This window comes from Trichomycterus rosablanca, chromosome 1 (assembly GCF_030014385.1).
Source record: "Trichomycterus rosablanca isolate fTriRos1 chromosome 1, fTriRos1.hap1, whole genome shotgun sequence".
NCBI classification, from domain to species: Eukaryota; Metazoa; Chordata; class Actinopteri; order Siluriformes; family Trichomycteridae; genus Trichomycterus; species Trichomycterus rosablanca.
Window position 1 is genome coordinate 21,871,214 of NC_085988.1, and position 21,107 is coordinate 21,892,320.

The 21,107-nt window shown below is 44.2% G+C and overlaps 1 protein-coding gene across 3 annotated transcripts in view; it reads right to left on the minus strand.

Moving 5' to 3' along the window:
* enox2 (ecto-NOX disulfide-thiol exchanger 2) overlaps positions 1 to 21,107 on the minus strand; it is a 616,994-nt gene that overhangs the window by 82,034 nt on the left and 513,853 nt on the right. For all 3 annotated transcript variants that reach the window (XM_062990318.1, XM_062990353.1, XM_062990367.1), the window contains one exon: positions 11,114 to 11,326. In XM_062990318.1, coding sequence (XP_062846388.1) covers positions 11,114 to 11,326 — 213 coding nt within the window. The remainder of the gene's footprint in view (positions 1 to 11,113; positions 11,327 to 21,107) is intronic.

Consider the following 21,107-nt stretch of genomic DNA (forward strand, 5'->3'; position numbering starts at 1 on the left):
GAAAAAATATATATGTTGTAAGACACCGCCATCCTCCCACCACTAGAGGGAGACCGCGAGCCACACCCAGGGATAATTAAGCTGATTGACATCAGCTGTGCAGCACCTTTATAAAGGCTGCGCACGGCTCACTCGGCGCAGAGTCTTGTGTTAATGTAGTAATACCAGACCTCGCCGGTAATTTGGTATTCTCTTCTTAAGAAAGACATCTTTCGTCCTCTTTTTCTCTGTTTCGGGAACATTGGTTTTCCCCTAAAAGAAAGACCTTTTTGTTTATCTCCCTGTTTAAATAACTGAAACAGTTTTAGAAAAGTAAAGTAATTTATCATTTCTTTAGTAACCTCACACCTTTGTTGAGGTCTCTTTGAGTTCTGAAACGACTACCCAACAGCCAGCGGGTAGCTCATCAGATTAGTTTTTCTTTGTGTATTTTTTTGGGTTTGTTTGGCATCCTTTGTTTCGTTTCCCGCCTGTTTGAGGCGCATATGTTAATAAGTGATTCAGATCGCTGTTTCTTTAGTTTACCCTATAGAGTAGTGGTTAGTGCCTCAGTCTCTCGAGCTCAGTACGCTGACGTGCGGGGTTCGAAACCACACCTTTTATTTTTTATTATCAAGTTGCGGTCTCCGCTATTTCAGTCAGTCTTTCCTCTCTGTTTTCCCTTTTTTTCAACAAACACACAGTTCCTTTATATATATATAAATACACATATATCTTCTGCTATTTGTTTACATTTAAGGGTTATCATTTAAAACCGTTAAGTAGTTTAAAGTCACAAGCACTTTAACCAAGCCCATAGCGAATCGGGTAGAGCAAAGCTCTTTAACACCCGCGATCCCGGTTCGAATCTCATTCACTGCGATTTTTCAAATCTGCTTTTGGGTCCCACCAGACCGTTATTTAAGATCTGGGAAAACACAACACGAGGCGTTTGAGCCCCGTAATAGAAAGACTCTGCCAGCATGGACCCAGCAGACAGGAATAGGTTGCAGCAAGCCATAACAGCCCAGGGAACCCGGTTAGGGGAGCATGAGGAGGCGCTGAGCCAATTGGCCCAACGCATGCATGAACTAACATTGGCAGTCCAACGGTTAAACTCCCCTCCCAAGGAGGAGACACCTTCTGTTTCACCTGATCAGCCACTCCCCTCTATCCACCAGGACGTCATGCTACCAGCACCCATTAGATTCAGTGGTGAACCAGGGGCATGCAGGGGATTTCTGCTTCAGTGTTCCCTGACATTCCAACTAGCACCCACCCGGTTCCCCACTGAAGGAGCCAAGGTCGCATATATGATTTCTCTCCTCACGGACAGAGCTTTAACGTGGGCTACAGCCTTGTGGGAGAGCAAGTCTTCTGACTGTAGCACCGTTGCGGATTTTACCGCAGCTATGAAGCGGACCTTCGATAGTCCTGTACGAGGTGCCGAAGCTGCTTCAGCCCTTCTGAATTTACGGCAGGGCTCACTCTCAGTCGCCGATTATACCATCTCCTTCCGCACTTGGGCAGCGGAGAGTGGTTGGAACTCGGAGGCTCTGATGGCCGTCTACCAACAGGGGCTTAATGAGGACCTTAAAGACCTCTTGGCCACCAGAGACCCTCCTGCCAGTTTGGAGGACCTGTACGAGGTCACTACCAAACTTGACAACCGCCTACGTGAGCGTCGGCGGACCAATAAGAAGGCACAACGAGCCCTGACCCCAGAGGAAGCGCCTGTCCGCCCCCGACTTGCGGCCTCTTCCGAAGGAGGTGAGCCCATGCAGATTGGGCGGGCTCACCTGACTCCCCAAGAGGTTGAGCAACGTCGCCAGGGGGGGCGGTGCATGTACTGTGGGGAGGGAAGCCACAAGCTGGCTCAGTGTCCAGTCAGGCCAGTAAAAGGCCAGGCCTACCCCCGGTAGGGGGCCCCAGGGTAGGCCCAGTTCTAGGCCCCAGGTCCAGTGGGTTGTTCCTTCCTGTCACGTTGAGCTGGAACAACTCGCGCGCCGAAAAAAGATTGCAGGCCTTCATAGATTCCGGCGCCGCAGGTAATTTTATGGACCTCACAATGGCCCTAGAACTAGGGCTACCCATGGAACCTTTGGTGACACCGCTACCGGTGGCTGCCATTGACGGGTTCCCACTCCGGTCTGGGGCCATCAAAAGACAGACCAGACCCATTACTGTGAGTGTAGGTCAACACTCGGAGTCACTTTCATTTTTTTTAACGCAAGCGCCGGATTTGCCGGTCATCCTAGGATTCCCCTGGTTGGTCAGACATAACCCCCGAATCGACTGGCTTTCCAAATCCATCCGACACTGGGGCCCATATTGTCAGGGCTCCTGTTTGGCTCCTAGGTGTCACCCAGGCAGCCTCTCTCAAGAACCAGTCGATTTGAGCAAGGTTCCGGTGACCTACCATGACCTACGAGAAGTCTTTAGTAAACGGAAGACGGAGGTGCTACCCCCCCACCGCTCGTTCGATTGTGCCATTGATCTGCTACCGGGCACATCTCCCCCTAGGGGGCGCCTTTTCTCTCTCTCTGGACCCGAGAGAACAGCAATGGAGAAGTACGTCCAAGAAGCCTTAGCCCAAGGCTTTATCAGACCCTCATCCTCTCCCGCTGGAGCGGGCTTTTTCTTCGTAGGCAAGAAGGACGGAGGCCTACGGCCCTGTATCGATTACAGAGGCCTTAACAAAATCACAGTCAAAGACCGATATCCCTTGCCCCTTATGACATCTGCTTTCGAGACACTGCAACAAGCGTCTGTTTTCTCTAAACTAGACCTTCGCAGTGCCTATAACCTCGTGCGAGTTAGATCTGGGGATGAATGGAAAACAGCGTTCATCACCCCGACCGGTCACTATGAATACTTGGTCATGCCGTTCGGGTTGATGAACGCACCAGCTGTCTTTCAGCGCCTGATCCACGAGGTCCTCCGAGAAACACTTGGTCTCTACGCCTTTGTATACCTTGATGATATTCTCATCTTTAGTAAAACTGTGAAGGAACACGTCGGCCATGTACGACGAGTGCTTCAACTACTCCTTGAGAACCACCTTTTCGTGAAACTGGAGAAATCCCAGTTCCACATACCCGAGGTCCACTTTCTAGGGTTTGTGGTTTCCCAGGGCAAACTGGCCATGGACCCTGCTAAACTCAAGGCTGTGGCTGAATGGCCACGTCCAACCTCTCTCCGGCTGGTCCAACGCTTTTTGGGTTTTACCAACTTTTACCGACGGTTTGTTAGAGGTTTTGGGTCAGTCGCAGCGCCCCTGACGGCTCTTACCCGAAAAGTGCCAGGACCTTTTCGGTGGACAGACGAAGCACAGAAGGCGTTCGACGAACTTAAGCGTAGACTGATCTCGGCGCCCATTCTTCATCTTCCTGATCCCCAACTTCCTTTTCTAGTGGAGGTAGATGCCTCCGAGGTAGGGGTAGGGGCAATCCTTTCTCAGCGCTCGGGCGTGGACAGGAAACTTCATCCTTGCGCCTACTTCTCCCATCGCCTAACGCCTACTGAACGCAATTATGGTGTAGGAGATAGAGAACTCCTTGCAGTCAAGATGGCTCTCGAAGAGTGGCGGCACTGGCTAGAGGGGGCCAAACATCCGTTCTTGGTCTGGACGGACCATAAGAACCTTGCATACATTCAGGAAGCCAAACGACTAAACCCCCGGCAAGCCCGTTGGACGCTATTTTTTAGTCGCTTTGACTTCACCCTCTCATACCGGCCAGGCACCAAGAACGCCAAACCTGACGCCCTCTCCAGACAGTGGGAGGAGCCACAAGCCCGACCAACATTACCCATCCTTCCTCCAGAACGCATAGTGGCACCGCTGCGTTGGGGAGTTGAGGAAGTAGTCAAGAGAGCCCTTCTAGCCGAACCCGACCCAGGGGGAACCCCTACCCATTGCCTGTATGTCCCCGCATCAGCCCGGACTCAGGTCTTGCAATGGGGGCACGAGAGCTTCTTCGCAGGACACCCTGGAGCTACTCGCACCCTGAAGTTAATTCAGAGGCGGTTCTGGTGGGCTAATATGGCTCGGGATATCCGGCAATTCGTCTCTGTGTGTGAAACGTGTGCACGCAACAAGGACTCCAGAGCCAAGCCACCAGGGTTGTTACACCCTTTGCCCATTCCCCATCGTCCATGGTCACATCTGTCTCTGGACTTTATCACTGGCCTGCCCAATTCTAAAGGCCTGTCAGTAATTCTGGTGGTGGTAGACAGGTTTTCTAAGGCCGCCAGATTCATTGGCTTGCCCAAACTTCCCTCAGCCAGAGAGACGGCCCACCTCATCCTTCAACAGGTTGTGCGGTATCATGGCCTGCCCACAGACCTGGTTTCAGATAGGGGTCCTCAGTTTGCTAGCCAATTTTGGAAAGCTTTTTGTGCTTCCCTAGGGGCCTCTGTCAGCCTCTCTTCAGGTTTTCACCCCCAGTCCAATGGGCAGACTGAAAGGGTGAACCAAGATCTAGAGCAGTCGCTAAGGTGTCTGGCTTCAACCAGCCCCTCCACCTGGGCGGATCACCTATTGTGGGCGGAATTCGCCCACAATACTCTCTGGCACTCCTCTTTGGGCATGTCCCCCTTTGAGTGCCAGTTTGGCTATCCACCTCCCCTGTTCCCTGAACAGGAAACTCAGCTGGCCACATCGTCAGCCAGCCATATGGTACGCCGTTGCAGGTCCACCTGGCGACGAGCTCGGGCGGTCCTGGTAGCCCAAACAACCTCACGGAAGAGCACAGCAGACCGTAAGAGAAGGTTGGGAAATACTTTCCGCCCGGGCCAACGAGTATGGCTAAGCGCAAAAGACTTACCTCTGAAGGTCAGCAACAGAAAACTGGCGCCTCGATACGTTGGACCATTCAAAATAGTCAGACGCATCAACCCAGTTTCCTACAGGTTGCAACTCCCGCCCTCGTTCAGGGTTAATCCAACCTTTCACGTTTCCCGCCTCAAACCATACCTGTGTTCCCCTGGGACCCGATCACCAAAACCTCCCCCTGTTCGCATGGTTGACGGTTCTCCAGCCTACACAGTAAATAGGATACTCGATTCCCGACAAGTCCAAAATCGAGTCCAATATTTGGTGGACTGGGAGGGATATGGCCCGGAAGAGCGTTCCTGGGTACCGGCAGCGCAGATTCTCGATCCCGATCTCATCCGGACCTTTAACCGGGATCGAGTGACCGGCCTGGGGATGTCAGGAGACACCCCTCGGGGAGGGGGTCCTGTAAGACACCGCCATCCTCCCACCACTAGAGGGAGACCGCGAGCCACACCCAGGGATAATTAAGCTGATTGACATCAGCTGTGCAGCACCTTTATAAAGGCTGCGCACGGCTCACTCGGCGCAGAGTCTTGTGTTAATGTAGTAATACCAGACCTCGCCGGTAATTTGGTATTCTCTTCTTAAGAAAGACATCTTTCGTCCTCTTTTTCTCTGTTTCGGGAACATTGGTTTTCCCCTAAAAGAAAGACCTTTTTGTTTATCTCCCTGTTTAAATAACTGAAACAGTTTTAGAAAAGTAAAGTAATTTATCATTTCTTTAGTAACCTCACACCTTTGTTGAGGTCTCTTTGAGTTCTGAAACGACTACCCAACAGCCAGCGGGTAGCTCATCAGATTAGTTTTTCTTTGTGTATTTTTTTGGGTTTGTTTGGCATCCTTTGTTTCGTTTCCCGCCTGTTTGAGGCGCATATGTTAATAAGTGATTCAGATCGCTGTTTCTTTAGTTTACCCTATAGAGTAGTGGTTAGTGCCTCAGTCTCTCGAGCTCAGTACGCTGACGTGCGGGGTTCGAAACCACACCTTTTATTTTTTATTATCAAGTTGCGGTCTCCGCTATTTCAGTCAGTCTTTCCTCTCTGTTTTCCCTTTTTTTCAACAAACACACAGTTCCTTTATATATATATAAATACACATATATCTTCTGCTATTTGTTTACATTTAAGGGTTATCATTTAAAACCGTTAAGTAGTTTAAAGTCACAAGCACTTTAACCAAGCCCATAGCGAATCGGGTAGAGCAAAGCTCTTTAACACCCGCGATCCCGGTTCGAATCTCATTCACTGCGATTTTTCAAATCTGCTTTTGGGTCCCACCAGACCGTTATTTAAGATCTGGGAAAACACAACACGAGGCGTTTGAGCCCCGTAACATATGTCAGTTGGAAAAAAGGTTACAAAGGTTCAAGGGCTACAACATAGTCATTATAACCAAATGGAAAACATTTGGAACAGTGGTGAATGTACTCAGAAGTGGCTTTTGAAACATATCCCTATTTTATTCTGAAATAGGGATCATATTATTGGGTCACTAGAGCTGCACAGTACCAACATTAGCTAATATGCGCTACTATGCCTCCCAATAAAATAAATAAATAAATAAATAAGGGTATTTTTATGCCAGCTGTAGCCTAGTGGTTAAGGTACTAGACCAGTGATCAGAGGGTCGCTGGTTCAAGCCCCACCACTGCCAGGTTGCTGCTGTTGGGCCCTTGAGCAAGGCCCTTAACCCTCAATTGCTCAAACTATATACTGTAACTGTAATGTAAGTCGCTTTGGATAAAGGCGTCTGCTAAATGCTGAAAATGTAAATGTAAATGTATACCTTGCCTACTCTTTTCTTAAAAGCATACCAGCATTTGTTGTCAGCTGTAATTCATGACAGTATAAAGAAAATCATATTTTACTGATTAAAGATTTAAATCTGCTCTATTTTGTATCATGACCATTTAAAAAAATGCATTAAAATAATCAATACTATTTCATTAAAAACATTTTTAAATGATTTTTTTATTTTTTATGATTGTGTCACATACAGCATTTTAAGAAAACTACATGCACATAAACATATTTTTACTTTGACTCTAAATGAGACGAAACTGCTACAGAAGTTGCCAAGATGGTCTGAAATCCCCTTTTCCAAACATGCCATGAGGCATCCAGGCCTACTCATTTCAGTAAACCATTTATAAAACAAAAACATAAGACTCTATTAATCTTCTAGATGCTTACTTACTGTAACTCTACGCCCGCCTACCTCATCCGCAGCAGGAGTGCTGTCCCGAGGCTATCAAACTGCTTACTCATGGACTGACTCAACCTGCTAATGCTTAGGCAGCCAATTCTGTATGCTAGTTAGACGTAAGGGTGCTGCTGATGCAGTCTGTATACTCTACCTGCATCTGAATTCAGCTCCAGGCTGGATCGGACCTCTGGAGCACTTACCTCCTTAATCCACAGAGACTCACAGCACAGCATGCACCATAACAACATACAGTGTGTGTGGACCTGGACTGGGGTCCAATCCCAATATGGATGAGAATCAGTGCGAAATTTGATATTATGAATTTAAAATTGAGGTAGAAATGATTAAAAATGCATTATCAGCAACACGAAACCCATCCGTGCAGCCAACCATCACAAAGCGATAACGGTGTAGTAATGACATGACAATTATTTAAAAGTTTCCTTTGAACCGCTGTAGGTATACAGTTACTGACTGGAATCTATTTGTTGACAGCCCTGTAAATGCAACATCCTGACACCCAGGTACAGAGCTGCTCTACCAGGTCTCCAAAGAATGAAAGCACAGGATTACAGACTGTGATTCACTATCCCCCTATACACTGATCAGGTATAACATTATGACCACCTTCCTAATATTGTGTTGGTCCCCTTTTTGCTGCCAAAACAGCCCTGACCCGTCGAGGCATGGACGCTAGATGCTAGAAGCAGATCATTTAACTCTTGTAAGTTGTGATGGATTGGACTTGTTTGTCCAGGACATCTCACAGATGCTTGACTGGATTGAGATCTGGGGAATTTGGAGGCCGTCAACACCTCAAACTCGTTGTTTTGCCCCTCAAACAATTTTTGCTTTTTGGCAGAGAGCATTATCCTGCTGAAAGAGGCCACAGCCATCAGGGAATACCGTTTCCATGAAAGGGTGTACATGGTCTGTAACAATGCTTAGGTAGGTGGTTCGTGTCAAAGTAACAACCACATGGATGGCAGGACCCAAGGTTTCCCAGCAGAATATTGCCCAAAGCATCACACTGCCTTCGCCAGCTTGCCTCCTTCCCAGTTATCAGTGTTATTCACTTTACCTGTCAGTGGTCATAATGTTATGCCTTGTCAGTGTATACTGAATTGAGTCTGGAGACCTGGTAGAGCAGCTCTGTACCAGGGAGTCAGGCTGTTGCATTTACAGGGCTGTCAACAAATAGATTCCAGTCACTAATTGAATACCTACATTGATAAAAGTTCAATTTTAATTTGTCTAATTCAGTTTTTTGACTGAAAATCCTTCCATTTCATTTAGTTTTTAATAGTTCTCAAATGTGGCTAGCTTTATTGAGAACTGACCTCAGTCCAGGTGTATACAGTATTACAGAAATGTGAATAAAACTGGGGTAAACAAAGAAAATGGAACAACATGGGCAACATGTCTAACTTTGACATATCACACACTGCCTACTGCTAGAGGAGCATTGTTATGTAAAAATAATATCATTTTTTAATCATTTATATTCACTGACCACAATACAGATTCACTCACTCATTGACTCATTTCATCAGCCACTTTATCCTGGTCAGGGTTGGGGCGGGTCTGATTTCACCGGGAAATACTGGGTGCAAGGTGAAAATACCCTGGAAAGCCGATAGCCAATCATGTCTGTATGGATGACCGGCTGACTGACAGACAATAATGTCTGTACGAATGACCGGCTGGCTGATAACCAATCATGCCTGTATGAATGACTAGGGGTGGGTTTATAAAATCGATTTTTCGATTCGAATCGATCTTTATTTGAACGATCCGATATCGATTCATATAAACGCGAGATCGATCTTTTAAATACGCCCCTTTTTACGGTGCACACGGAAATCTGTTACCCCCTTTAATTTCGCGTGACCAGCCAGTGTTTTTCATGCTGAATTATTTATGTAAACAAAATACACAAATATTTTTAATAATAAGTGTTCTTTGTACAATTATCACATTCGTTCTCTGAACATCTGTACATATTTAAACAAAACCTGTTAATGTAACTTAAATATGCCTAAATGTGTTGAATCGAAATTGAATCGAAAATCGAATCGAAAATCGAAGATCGAAGATCGAATCGAATCGAATCGGGACCTTGTGAATCGGAATCGAATCGATCCAGGAAATTAGTGGCGATACCCAGCCCTATGAATGACCGGCTGGCTAATAGCAATCTTGTCTATATGAATGACCGACTGGCTGATAAACAATCATGTCTGTATGGACGACTGGCTGGCTGATAGCCAAACATGTCTGTATGGACGACCGGCTGGCCAATAGCCAATCATGTCTGTATAGACGACTGGCTGGCTGACAGGCAATCATGTCTGTATGAATGACAGGCTGGCCAATAGCAATCATGTCTGTATGAATGACTGGCTAGCTGATAGCCAATCATGTCTGTACTGTATGGTCGACCGTCTGGCCAATAGCCAATCATGTCTGTATGGACGACCGGTATGCTGACAGCCAATCATGCCTTTATAGATGACTGGCTTAATAATGTCTGTATGAATGACTGGCTGACCAATAGCCAATCATGTCTGAATGGATGACTGGCCAGCTGATAACCAATCATGTCTGAATGGATGACCGGCCAGCTGATAACCAATCATGTTTGTATGGACGACCAGCTGGCCGATAGCCAAACATGTCTGAATGGACGACCGGCTGACTGACAGCCAATAATGTCTGTATGAATGACCGGCTGGCTGATAACCAATCGTGTCTGTATGGACGACCAGCTGGCTGATAGGCAATCATGTCTGTATGGACGACCAGCTGGCCGATAGCCAAACATGTCTGAATGGACGACCGGCTGACTGACAGCCAATAATGTCTGTATGAATGACCGGCTGGCTGATAACCAATCATGTCTGTATGGAAGACCAGCTGGCTGATAGGCAATCATGTCTGTATGAATGACCGGCTGGCTGATAACCAATCATGTCTGTATGGAAGACCAGCTGGCTGATAGGCAATCATGTCTGTATGGACGACCAGCTGGCTGATAGGCAATCATGTCTGTATGGACGACCAGCTGGCTGATAGGCAATCATGTCTGTATGGACGACCAGCTGGCTGATAGGCAATCATGTCTGTATGGACGACCGGCTGGCTGATAACCAATCATGTCTGTATGGACGACCAGCTGGCTGATAGGCAATCATGTCTGTATGGACGACCAGCTGGCTGATAGGCAATCATGTCTGTATGGACGACCAGCTGGCCCGACAGCCAATCATGTTTGTATGGACAACCGGCTTGCTGACAGGTAATCATGTCTGTATGGACGAACTGGCTGACAGCAATTATGTCTGTATGGATAACCGGCTGGCCAAAACCCAATCATGTCTGTATGGACGACTGGCTGGCTGACAGCACACTGAGATTGGTAACTGGGCGTTAGCAGTTGTAGGTTAGTGTAACAGACCACTGCGCCACCTAAGAGCCAGTCTCTAACTCCAAGCCAATTCACCTTTTGCAGGGAAACCCATTCAGCCATGGAAAGAGCATTTCAAGGAGCAAAGACTGAACCCAGTTCCCCAAGATTGATGTTGCTGTGAGGCACCCACTCTACCAGCCGTCCCATCCTCTCTATTTTCTGTGGAGGGTTTTGTGTGGGTAAGAAAAGCATGTATTTATAGAAATAAGTTGAACTTATATACTGTATGTATTGTGGGCAGCCACTGTGCATTATATTATCTATCATACTAAAATGTGTCTGTTCAGGAGTCTGTACAAATAAAATAAAATCCACTTGCCGTCTAGTGGCCTTTATCTCATTGAACATCACTTCATGCTAGAGTAAATGTACTCCCATTCCCACAAACACTGCAGAACAATTGACTCAGGCATTTTGTGCGCGTGCGTGTGTGTGCCCGCACTATATCAATCACGCCCGGAGTGCCGCCACTTTATGCTTTCCATTAAGGCAGCTAAATGTGTGGAGAGCTCATGTGATGAGTGACTGAGTGAGCGAGTGAGTGCGTCCGTTTGCTGAGTGAATCTCTTTTGCAGCGTGAAAAGCAAATCGTGGATGGCACGTGTGGCGTAGGCAGCACTCACATTGTACTAGGATGGCTCCCAGGGCGTTCTTAAACTTCTCTTTGGCTTCCTCCATTTCCTTCTCGTGCACCGCTTTTTCGTTCATCAGTCGCCGGATGTGGCTGTTGGACGACTGAATCATGGAGTAAAAGTTGTTGGAGTTGCGGCGGTTCACCTCCCCGCGCTCCACCCAGGTCAGCAGCACACGCACCGCCTCGGGAAATTTGGAGTCATCTGAGAAGAGAGACAGAGTTCAAGTCAAGTCAGGTCAAATTTGTTTGTATAGCGCTTTATACAATAGACATTGTCCAAAAGCAACTTTACAGATAACAGGACCGACAGACCAAAAACCCCAAGCTAAGGGCGAATGGCATGGAAACACTCGCTTAAATTAGAGGAAGAAACCTCACCAAAGACCTCCATCCTCCTTGGGTGGCCTGGAGAATCATTTGAATGAATAGGATTTTACACAAACTATACAAACAAAAATAATTTTAACTAAAAGTTATAACAAGTGAAGAGAAAAAACAACAACAATTGGAGTTCTTCATTGTTCAGTCCAGTCTGTGATAAAGTCCATAGTGAGTTGCAAACACGACAGGTTGCCGTCACACCTAGCTGGAGCAGCATTATTGGCACAGCAGTCTGAACTTGTTGTAAACCCCAACAGTCATATAATGAGGAACTTGGTGGCAGGGGGAACACGCCTCACTTGGGACTATTGTTGACATATATTAGAGGGTCATATTTGTTGGGCGAAGAAAAAGCACAAGCTGTATTTTGGGCGGCATAAGCCAAACTCCAACTTGTCCCAACTAGGCCGCCAGTAGATTTTAAAAGGGAACGATCATGGTCAAGTCAAGCCAAGTCAGGTTTATTTATTTAAGTGCCTTCAAAGACCTCAAGTATCATCCAAGGCGCTCTCTGTATGGACGACTGGCTGGCCAAGGGCCAATCATGTCTGTATGGACGACTGGCTGGTTGACAGCCAATCATGTCTGTATGGATGACCGGCTGGCTGATAGCCAATTATGTCTGTATGGTAGACTGGCTGGCTGATAGCCAATTATGTCTGTATGGAAGACTGGCTGGCCAACAGCCAATCATGTCTGTATGGATGACTGGCTGGTTGACAGCCAATCATGTCTGTATGGTAGACTGGCTGGTTGACAGCCAATCATGTCTGTATGGTACACTGGCTGGCTGATAGCCAATTATGTCTGTATGGAAGACTGGCTGGCCAACAGCCAATCATTTCTGTATGGACGACTGGCTGGTTGACAGCCAATCATGTCTGTATGGATGACTGGCTGGTTGACAGCCAATCATGTCTGTATGGATGACTGGCTGGCTGATAGCCAATCATGCCTGTATGAATGACCAGCTGGCCGACAGCCAATCATGTCTGAACCATTGACATCATTACGTCTGTATTAGGAAAGTAAAGTCCTTGGCTATATTACTTGAAGGCCTTTTTACTTATTTACCTCATACCTCTCACTGTAGAGTCAGGGACGGCTATTATTCCCTGCATGATACAGACCCCTGACCTGAAGAGAGCACTCCACACTTCTCCAGGAGAGTACCTTGGCCACTTTGGCTGCTAAGTAAGGGATTACAGTACCGTATTGGTGCTATCGGCTACACAGGCATGATTGGTTATGTCTAGGGGGTGGGGTTTAGGGTCGAATAGCCTAGCTGTTGGGAGGACTACTTGTCAGAGCGCTCTTAGTACCGGTCCAAAGTCCAGATAAATTAAGGAGGGTTGGGTCAGGAAGGGCATCAGGTGTAAAAATGGTGCCAAATCAAATACACATTAACATTAGCTTGGTTCTTCAGAATGAAACCCTTGTAAAATCTTAAAAGGAGTGCAAGACGTGATTCGACTGAAATGAGGTTGCTAATGTTAGCTGGAATACCACGCCGACTGCTAAACCGCCAGTGAGAGCCCAAAGTTTTCAGGTGGGAGTAAAACGCTATTGTAATTTAGCACATTAGGATTCTGCTCCGAGCTTCCGTGTCTTCCTTCGCTATCTCAATTCAAAAAGAGGCGGCTACGGTCGCGGGTGTTTGTTCAGCGCCGGAGCGTGTATGAGCACGCACATCTGGTGTCACTGCATCTGCTCAGCATCAGCAAGCCTGCAGTGCTGTTTAACATACATCTGGCTCGATCTGTGCACCGAGATAAGCTGATGGAGAGAGAAAACACGCCGATCGATCGCTGTCGCAAACAGCACAATAACAATCACGCTGTCCTTGTTCTCCTGATCCTCCTGTACCAGTCACACTCGCGAGCACACACACACGCTTACACACGCACACATAAAAGAAAAAACACACCCCCACAAAAAATATATACTATACACACATATATCACACATACAAGCATAAAAACAAGCCTACATATACACACACATACACACGCAAGCAGAAGTGCACACACACATACATATACGCACAAGACAAGCATAAGTGCACACACACACACACATATACGTGCAAGACAAGTGCACACACATACATATACGCACAAGACAAGCATAAGAACAAAAACATGCATATGCGCACACACACACACACACACACACACACACAAACAAACAAGCATAAGCATAAGCCAACACACATACACACACAAGCATAAGTGCACACAAACATAAAACATAAGCAACCACACACATACACAAGCATAAGCAAAAAAACACACACACAAGCATAGGCAGAACACACCCACACATACATACATACACACACACAAGCGTAAGCACACACACGTGTAATCAAAAACATGCACGCACGCACACACAAGCATAAGCAAAACACACACACATACATATATACACACAAGTGTAAGCACACACACACATACATATACATACAAGACAAGCATAAGAAAAAAAACATGCACACACACACACACACACAAGCATAAGCATAAGCCAACACACATACACACACAAGCATAAGTGCACACAAACATAAAGCATAAGCAACTACACACACAGGCATAAGCAAAAACACACACAGGCATAGGCAAAGCACACCCACACATACATATATACACACAAGCGTAAACACACACACACACAAGTGTAATCAAAAACATGCACGCACACACAAGCATAAGCAAAACACACACACACAAACATACATACAGTGTATCACAAAAGTGAGTACACCCCTCACATTTCTGCAAATATTTTATTATATCTTTTCATGGGACAACACTATAGAACTAAAACTTGGATATAACTTAGAGTAGTCAGTGTACAACTTGTATAGCAGTGTAGATTTACTGTCTTCTGAAAATAACTCAACACACAGCCATTAATGTCTAAATGGATGGCAACATAAGTGAGTACACCCCACAGTGAACATGTCCAAATTGTGCCCAAAGTGTCTATTTTGTGTGACCACCATTATTATCCAGCACTGCCTTAACCTTCCTGGGCATGGAATTCACCAGAGCTGCACAGGTTGCTACTGGAATCCTCTTCCACTCCTCCATGATGACATCACGGAGCTGGTGGATGTTAGACACCTTGAACTCCTCCACCTTCCACTTGAGGATGCACCACAGGTGCTCAATTGGGTTTAGTCCATCACCTTTACCTTCAGCTTCCTCAGCAAGGCAGTTGTCATCTTGGAGGTGTGTTTGGGGTCGTTATCCTGTTGGAAAACTGCCATGAGGCCCAGTTTTTGAAGGGAGGGGATCATGCTCTGTTTCAGAATGTCACAGTACATGTTCGAATTCATGTTTCCCTCAATGAACTGCAGCTCCCCAGCGCCAGCAACACTCAAGCAGCCCAAGACCATGATGCTACCACCACCATGCTTGACTGTAGGCAAGATACAGTTGTCTTGGTACTTCTCACCAGGGCGCCGCCACACATGCTGGACACCATCTGAGCCAAACAAGTTTATCTTGGTCTCGTCAGACCACAGGGCATTCCAGTAATCCATGTTCTTGGACTGCTTGTCTTCAGCAAACTGTTTGCGGGCTTTCTTGTGCGTCAGCTTCCTTCTGGGATGACGACCATGCAGACCGAGTTGATGCAGTGAGCGGCGTATGGTCTGAGCACTGACAGGCTGACCTCCCACATCTTCAACCTCTGCAGCAATGCTGGCAGCACTCATGTGTCTATTTTTTAAAGCCAACCTCTGGATATGACGCCGAACACGTGACTCAACTTCTTTGGTCGACCCTGGAGAAGCCTGTTCCGAGTGGATCCTGTCCTGGAAAACCGCTGTATGACCTTGGCCACCATGCTGTAGCTCAGTTTCAGGGTGTTAGCAATCTTCTTATAGCCCAGGCCATCTTTGTGGAGAGCAACAATTCTATTTCTCACATCCTCAGAGAGTTCTTTGCCATGAGGTGCCATGTTGAATATCCAGTGGCCAGTATGAGAGAATTGTACCCAAAACACCAAATTTAACAGCCCTGCTCCCCATTTACACCTGGGACCTTGACACATGACACCAGGGAGGGACAACGACACATTTGGGCACAATTTGGACATGTTCACTGTGGGGTGTACTTACTTATGTTGCCAGCTATTTAGACATTAATGGCTGTGTGTTGAGTTATTTTCAGAAGACAGTAAATCTACACTGCTATACAAGCTGTACACTGACTACTCTAAGTTATATCCAAGTTTCATGTCTATAGTGTTGTCCCATGAAAAGATATAATGAAATATTTGCAGAAATGTGAGGGGTGTACTCACTTTTGTGATACACTGTATATACACACAAGCGTAAGCACACACACACGAGCAGAAGTGAACATACACAAACATAAAGCATAAGTAGCCTCACACACATTTTCAGCATTTAGCAGACTATTTTATCCAAAGCGACTTACACAATGAGCGGAACACGATGAGCAGTTAAGAGTTAAGGGCCTTGGTGGCGGGGCTTGAACCGGCAACCTTCTGTTTACTAGTCTAGTACCTTAACCACTGAGCTATCACTGGCCCTAACAAACACAAACACCCAAGCATAAGTGCACACACAAACACAAAGCATAAGCAACCACACACACAAGAACACGCACAAACATGCGCACACACACAAAAGCATAAGCACATACACACACATACATATACACACAAGCATAAGCAAAAACATGCACACATAAGCATAAGCAACCATCCACACACATATAAGCACAAAAGCATAAGCAATCATCCACACACACACACACAAGCATAAGAGCGCAAACACACTTCATAAACAAAAGCACACACACAAGCATAAGCACATACACACACATACATATACACACAAGCATAAGCAAAAACATGCACACATAAGCATAAGCAACCATCCACACACATATAAGCACAAAAGCATAAGCAATCATCCACACACATACACACAAGCATAAGAGCGCAAACACACTTCATAAACAAAAGCACACACACAAGCATAAGCAGAAAGGGAGCACACACAAGCATAAGCAAATCATACTCACACACACACAAGCATGAGCAAAATTGTACATGCAAACACAAGCCCACACACACATGTACACACACTAGCATAAGCAAAACACACACAGCCCACGCAATCATAAGCAAAACACACACACAACCCACGCAATCATAAGCAACACACACCCACACATATATACACACACAAGCATAAGCAAAAGTGTACAAGCACACACATACATACATACACACTCAAGCATAAGCAAAACACACCCACACATATATATACACACACAAGCATAAGCAAAAGTGCACACACCCAAGCACTAAAACAGCCATCATATAAATCCATTTACTTACACACATACACACACTCCCAGGGAACCACACACACACAAACACACACTTCATAAGTAAAACACACTAACACATATGTACACAAAAAACAAGCATAAATGCACACAAAACACACACGCAGACACACACACACACACACACAAAAGCTCATTCTGCTCTCTGAGGTGTGAGGGCCACAAAGCTGGCTCTAATGACTTTCATTAATAATCCATCACCGCCTCCCAGATTGAATCAATGTGTCATAAAGATGAATAACGGAGGCTGTGCTCAATATTAATAGAATCGTTTAGTTTTACAGGCAGCCTGGTAACTAGCTGCCAGCCCGGCACTGTACCAAACCTTCATCTTCTACACAAAACACTACATCAACTTTATTCTCACAGCCTTGTTAATCTTCTTCAAAACAAAGTGCTGCTGCTGCACCAGGAAGGGCAACATGCTAACGGAGCAGGTGAAGAGGGTGTCGCACGGCTCCAGCTAGACATGTTCTACCCATGTCTGTGTGGGATTTTTTTTAATGAAAGAACTACTGACCCTGCACTACACAAAATAGAATAGTAAAGAACTGAACAGAATAGAACTGAATAAAATAGAACTGAATGGAATAAAACAGAATTGAATAAAATAGAACAGAATAGAACTGAACAGAATAGAAAATAATAGAACAGAATAGAATACAATAAAATAAAACAAAATAGAACAGAAAAGAATAATACAAATATAATAGAATAAAATAAAATAATAAAACTAAATAGAATAGAAAAGAATGAACCAAATGGAATACACAAGAATAGAACAGAATTTAATAGAACAAAATAGAATGGAACAAAACAGAACAGAACATAACGGAATAAAACAGAATAGAATAGAATAGAACAGAACAGAAAAGAATAGAACAGAACAGAATAAAATAGAAGAGAGCAGAGTAGAAAAGAACAGAAAAGAATATAACAGAATAAAATGGAACGAAATAGAATGGAACAGAATAGAATAGAACAGAACAGAAATAACAAAGTACAACAGAAAATAATAGAACACAACAGAATTGAATAGAACAGAACAGAATAGAAAATAATAGAATAGAACAGAAAAGAATACACTAGAATAGAACAGAATAGAATTGTATGGAGTAGAACAGAATAGAATTGTATGGAGTAGAACAGAATAGAAATGTATGGAATAGATGAGAATAGAATGGAGTAGAACAGAATAGAATTGTATGGAATAGATTACAATAGAATGGAGTAGAACAGAATAGAATGGAGTAGAACAGAACTGCTTTGTCACATATACATATAGATGTGAACAGTACAACAAAATTATTTTCCGTATTTCCCAGCTTGTTTGGAAGCTGGGCTCAGAGCGCAGGGTCAGTCATTGGCACCCCTGGAGCAGACAGGGTTAAGACCCCAACAGTAGTTGCATAGCAGAGCCTGGATTTGAACCCACAATCTTCCGACTGATAGCACAAAGCACTACTCACTAGGCTACCACTGTCCCTTTTTTTCCCGAAGGTGTCGAAGGTGAAAATGTTAAATGTTCTAAATTGCCTTTTGCAAATGTGTGAATTTCTTACTAAAAACTATTTTGCAGCCTGTTATGAAACACAACTTCACAGCTCCAGCTCTCTTTACACCGAAACCTTTCGACGCACTGTTGGGCAGAAAAACAATCGTATTTCTTTGAGCAGCTCTAGACAATAACATTGCTTGAGTCTGAATCGAATAGCAAAACAATATAAAGCTCTTTTATAAAAACCTTTTTATGAAAAATGTGAGCTGGCATCCAATTTCCCCTTTATTTTTTCTACTGATTGTGAAGTGGCCAAGATTCATTTAAGGGGCTATTGAAATGTCATAGGTGGAGATGATGGCGGGCTAAAGATTTGTCAGGATGGCAGGACTTGGTTTTGAAATGAGGTGCCCTTGAGAGTCTGAACGATTCTGTTGTGTTCAGCAGAAAAAAATGAGGAAATATTGTTGCACAGCCACATACCCAGATATTGTACTAACAGGTAAGTGCTGCAGTAAACCAATCAGATGTCCAATTATATTAACTGATGCCATGAAACTGATCTGCATAGTCGGCTGTTACCAGACAAACCAGTGATCCATATGGCCACTCTATAGAACTGTGTCCCAGAACTCTACAGGCCAACACAGGTGTTTAAATATCACATTACAGCTGAAGCAAATTTATTCTTGTTATTGGGTTCCCAATGGTTTAATCATGTTGTAACCCAACTTTAGGTCATACAGACCAGTAGTATGTTGATGCATATACATTGTATGCCTTATTGTTATTTTATGTACCAAAATTACTTCACTTTAGATCCATGTTTTTCAACTGCATTTTCTCACCTAGAATAAACCAGTGGTTCTCAACCGGGGGCCAAGGCCCCTGAGTCCAGAGAGGGGCCCTGTTTTATTTAATTTAAAAGAGTGAAAAAGAATCACCTGTTATGGGACATGAAAATCAATAGACTATTGGCATTTGGAAGAATGTCATATAGATCTATTTTAAACTACCTATAGCCTATGGTGGGTCTTTAAGAATTGACACATATTTGCCCACCACAAATGCAAAGGTCAACTGACAGTGACCAGGAAAGATTCTGATTCAGATGTAAATATAGATCCTGCTGACGTAGAACAGGGTGAGGAAGCTTCCACTACCAGTTCACTAGAAGTAAACCTCTTACATCAACCAAATCAGAAAATACCAAAATGTATACCTTCATCATGAATTCACTAAATTTCCCATGAGCAATTAAACAATACCTTTTGTCATTCCTGCAAAAAGTCTAAGAATAATATTATAACCCTTGACAAGAGGGTCTCAGAATTTTTTAAAACACAGGTGGGGGGTGGTCTAAGAAAAAAAATGTTGAGAACCGCAGATCTAAAATGAATGAAACCTCAATATGCTAGACTGCTTAAAAATGGTTCCTAAAGAAAGTGCTCCACTTTGACACAGCTGAAAGAAAATTCCCGAGTGAGACGCTGAGCTTTATGGACCATAGTGGAGTTTAATTGAATTGGTCAGTTTAACCACTTAAGAATCACTATGTAATCACCAAGATTTTTACCTCATTTTGAAAGTCTTAAAAATGGTAAAATAGATTTAACATCATTTTTACAAGCAGTTGAATATGAGCTTTTGCCTTTGTTATTCTGGCTAGCTAAATGTTACAAATGTGACCGTAAAACTGCATTCAATGCTATACATTTCCTGACATGGGTCAATAAATAGTCTCTGGCAGCTAGTCTTCTTAAGCAGAAGAGCCCTGTGTATTCAAATGAGAATTATTCATAATAACTTATAGGGATGTAAAGATGCACCACAAGACGATTCAAATCGGTTTACATGTATAATTAATCAATATTCACTTTAAACAGCAGAGGGCACTGGAGCTATTCAGCTCGTCTGGTTGACGTCACTACAGGGTTGCCAGATTCGAAATATTCCAGCCAAAATTATTTGTTTACATTTTTATTTACATTTTCTGCATTGAGCAGACGCCTTTATTCAAAGCGACACAGTAGTGTGACAGTATACATTCTGAGCAATTGAGGGTTGAGGGGCCTTGCTCAAGGGCCCAACAGGAGAAACCTAGCAGTGGTGGGCTTGAACCAGTGACCCTTTGATTACTAGTTCAGTACCCTAACCACTAAGCTACAACTGCCCTACAATTTATGTGAGGATATCTATCCGTTTAATGTGGGATTTGTTTTAAAATTTCATTTCATTTTTTTTATTTTTTTATTTTTTTACACAAAAAGGGAAACGTACAGCATTCATTCAAAAGGGCATTTATTATTTAGATAAATAAAAGATAAGCACAAATACAGTATTTTATCTTATTTTTTTAAAGAGAAATAATAAAAGGAAACTTTGTCATAATTTAATTTGGTTTAAAAAGTCAGAAAAATCGTATCGTGAACCCAGTATCGTGAATCGCATCGCATCATGGGTAGAGTGTATCGTTACATCCCTAATAACTTATCATAATTCAGTAGTACTCATATATTTAAGTATATGCCATGACTGATTTAACAGACAGTAGCAAGCAAAAGTCTAATACCTCTAGTTAAAATTTTACTATTTTGCCTTTTCTTAAAAAGAATACTATGTGTTTTATTACAAATTATATAATCAGCAAAACAAATTGGGTAAATTGGGAACATTTACACAAATTTCAGAATTTATTTGTATTCGGCATG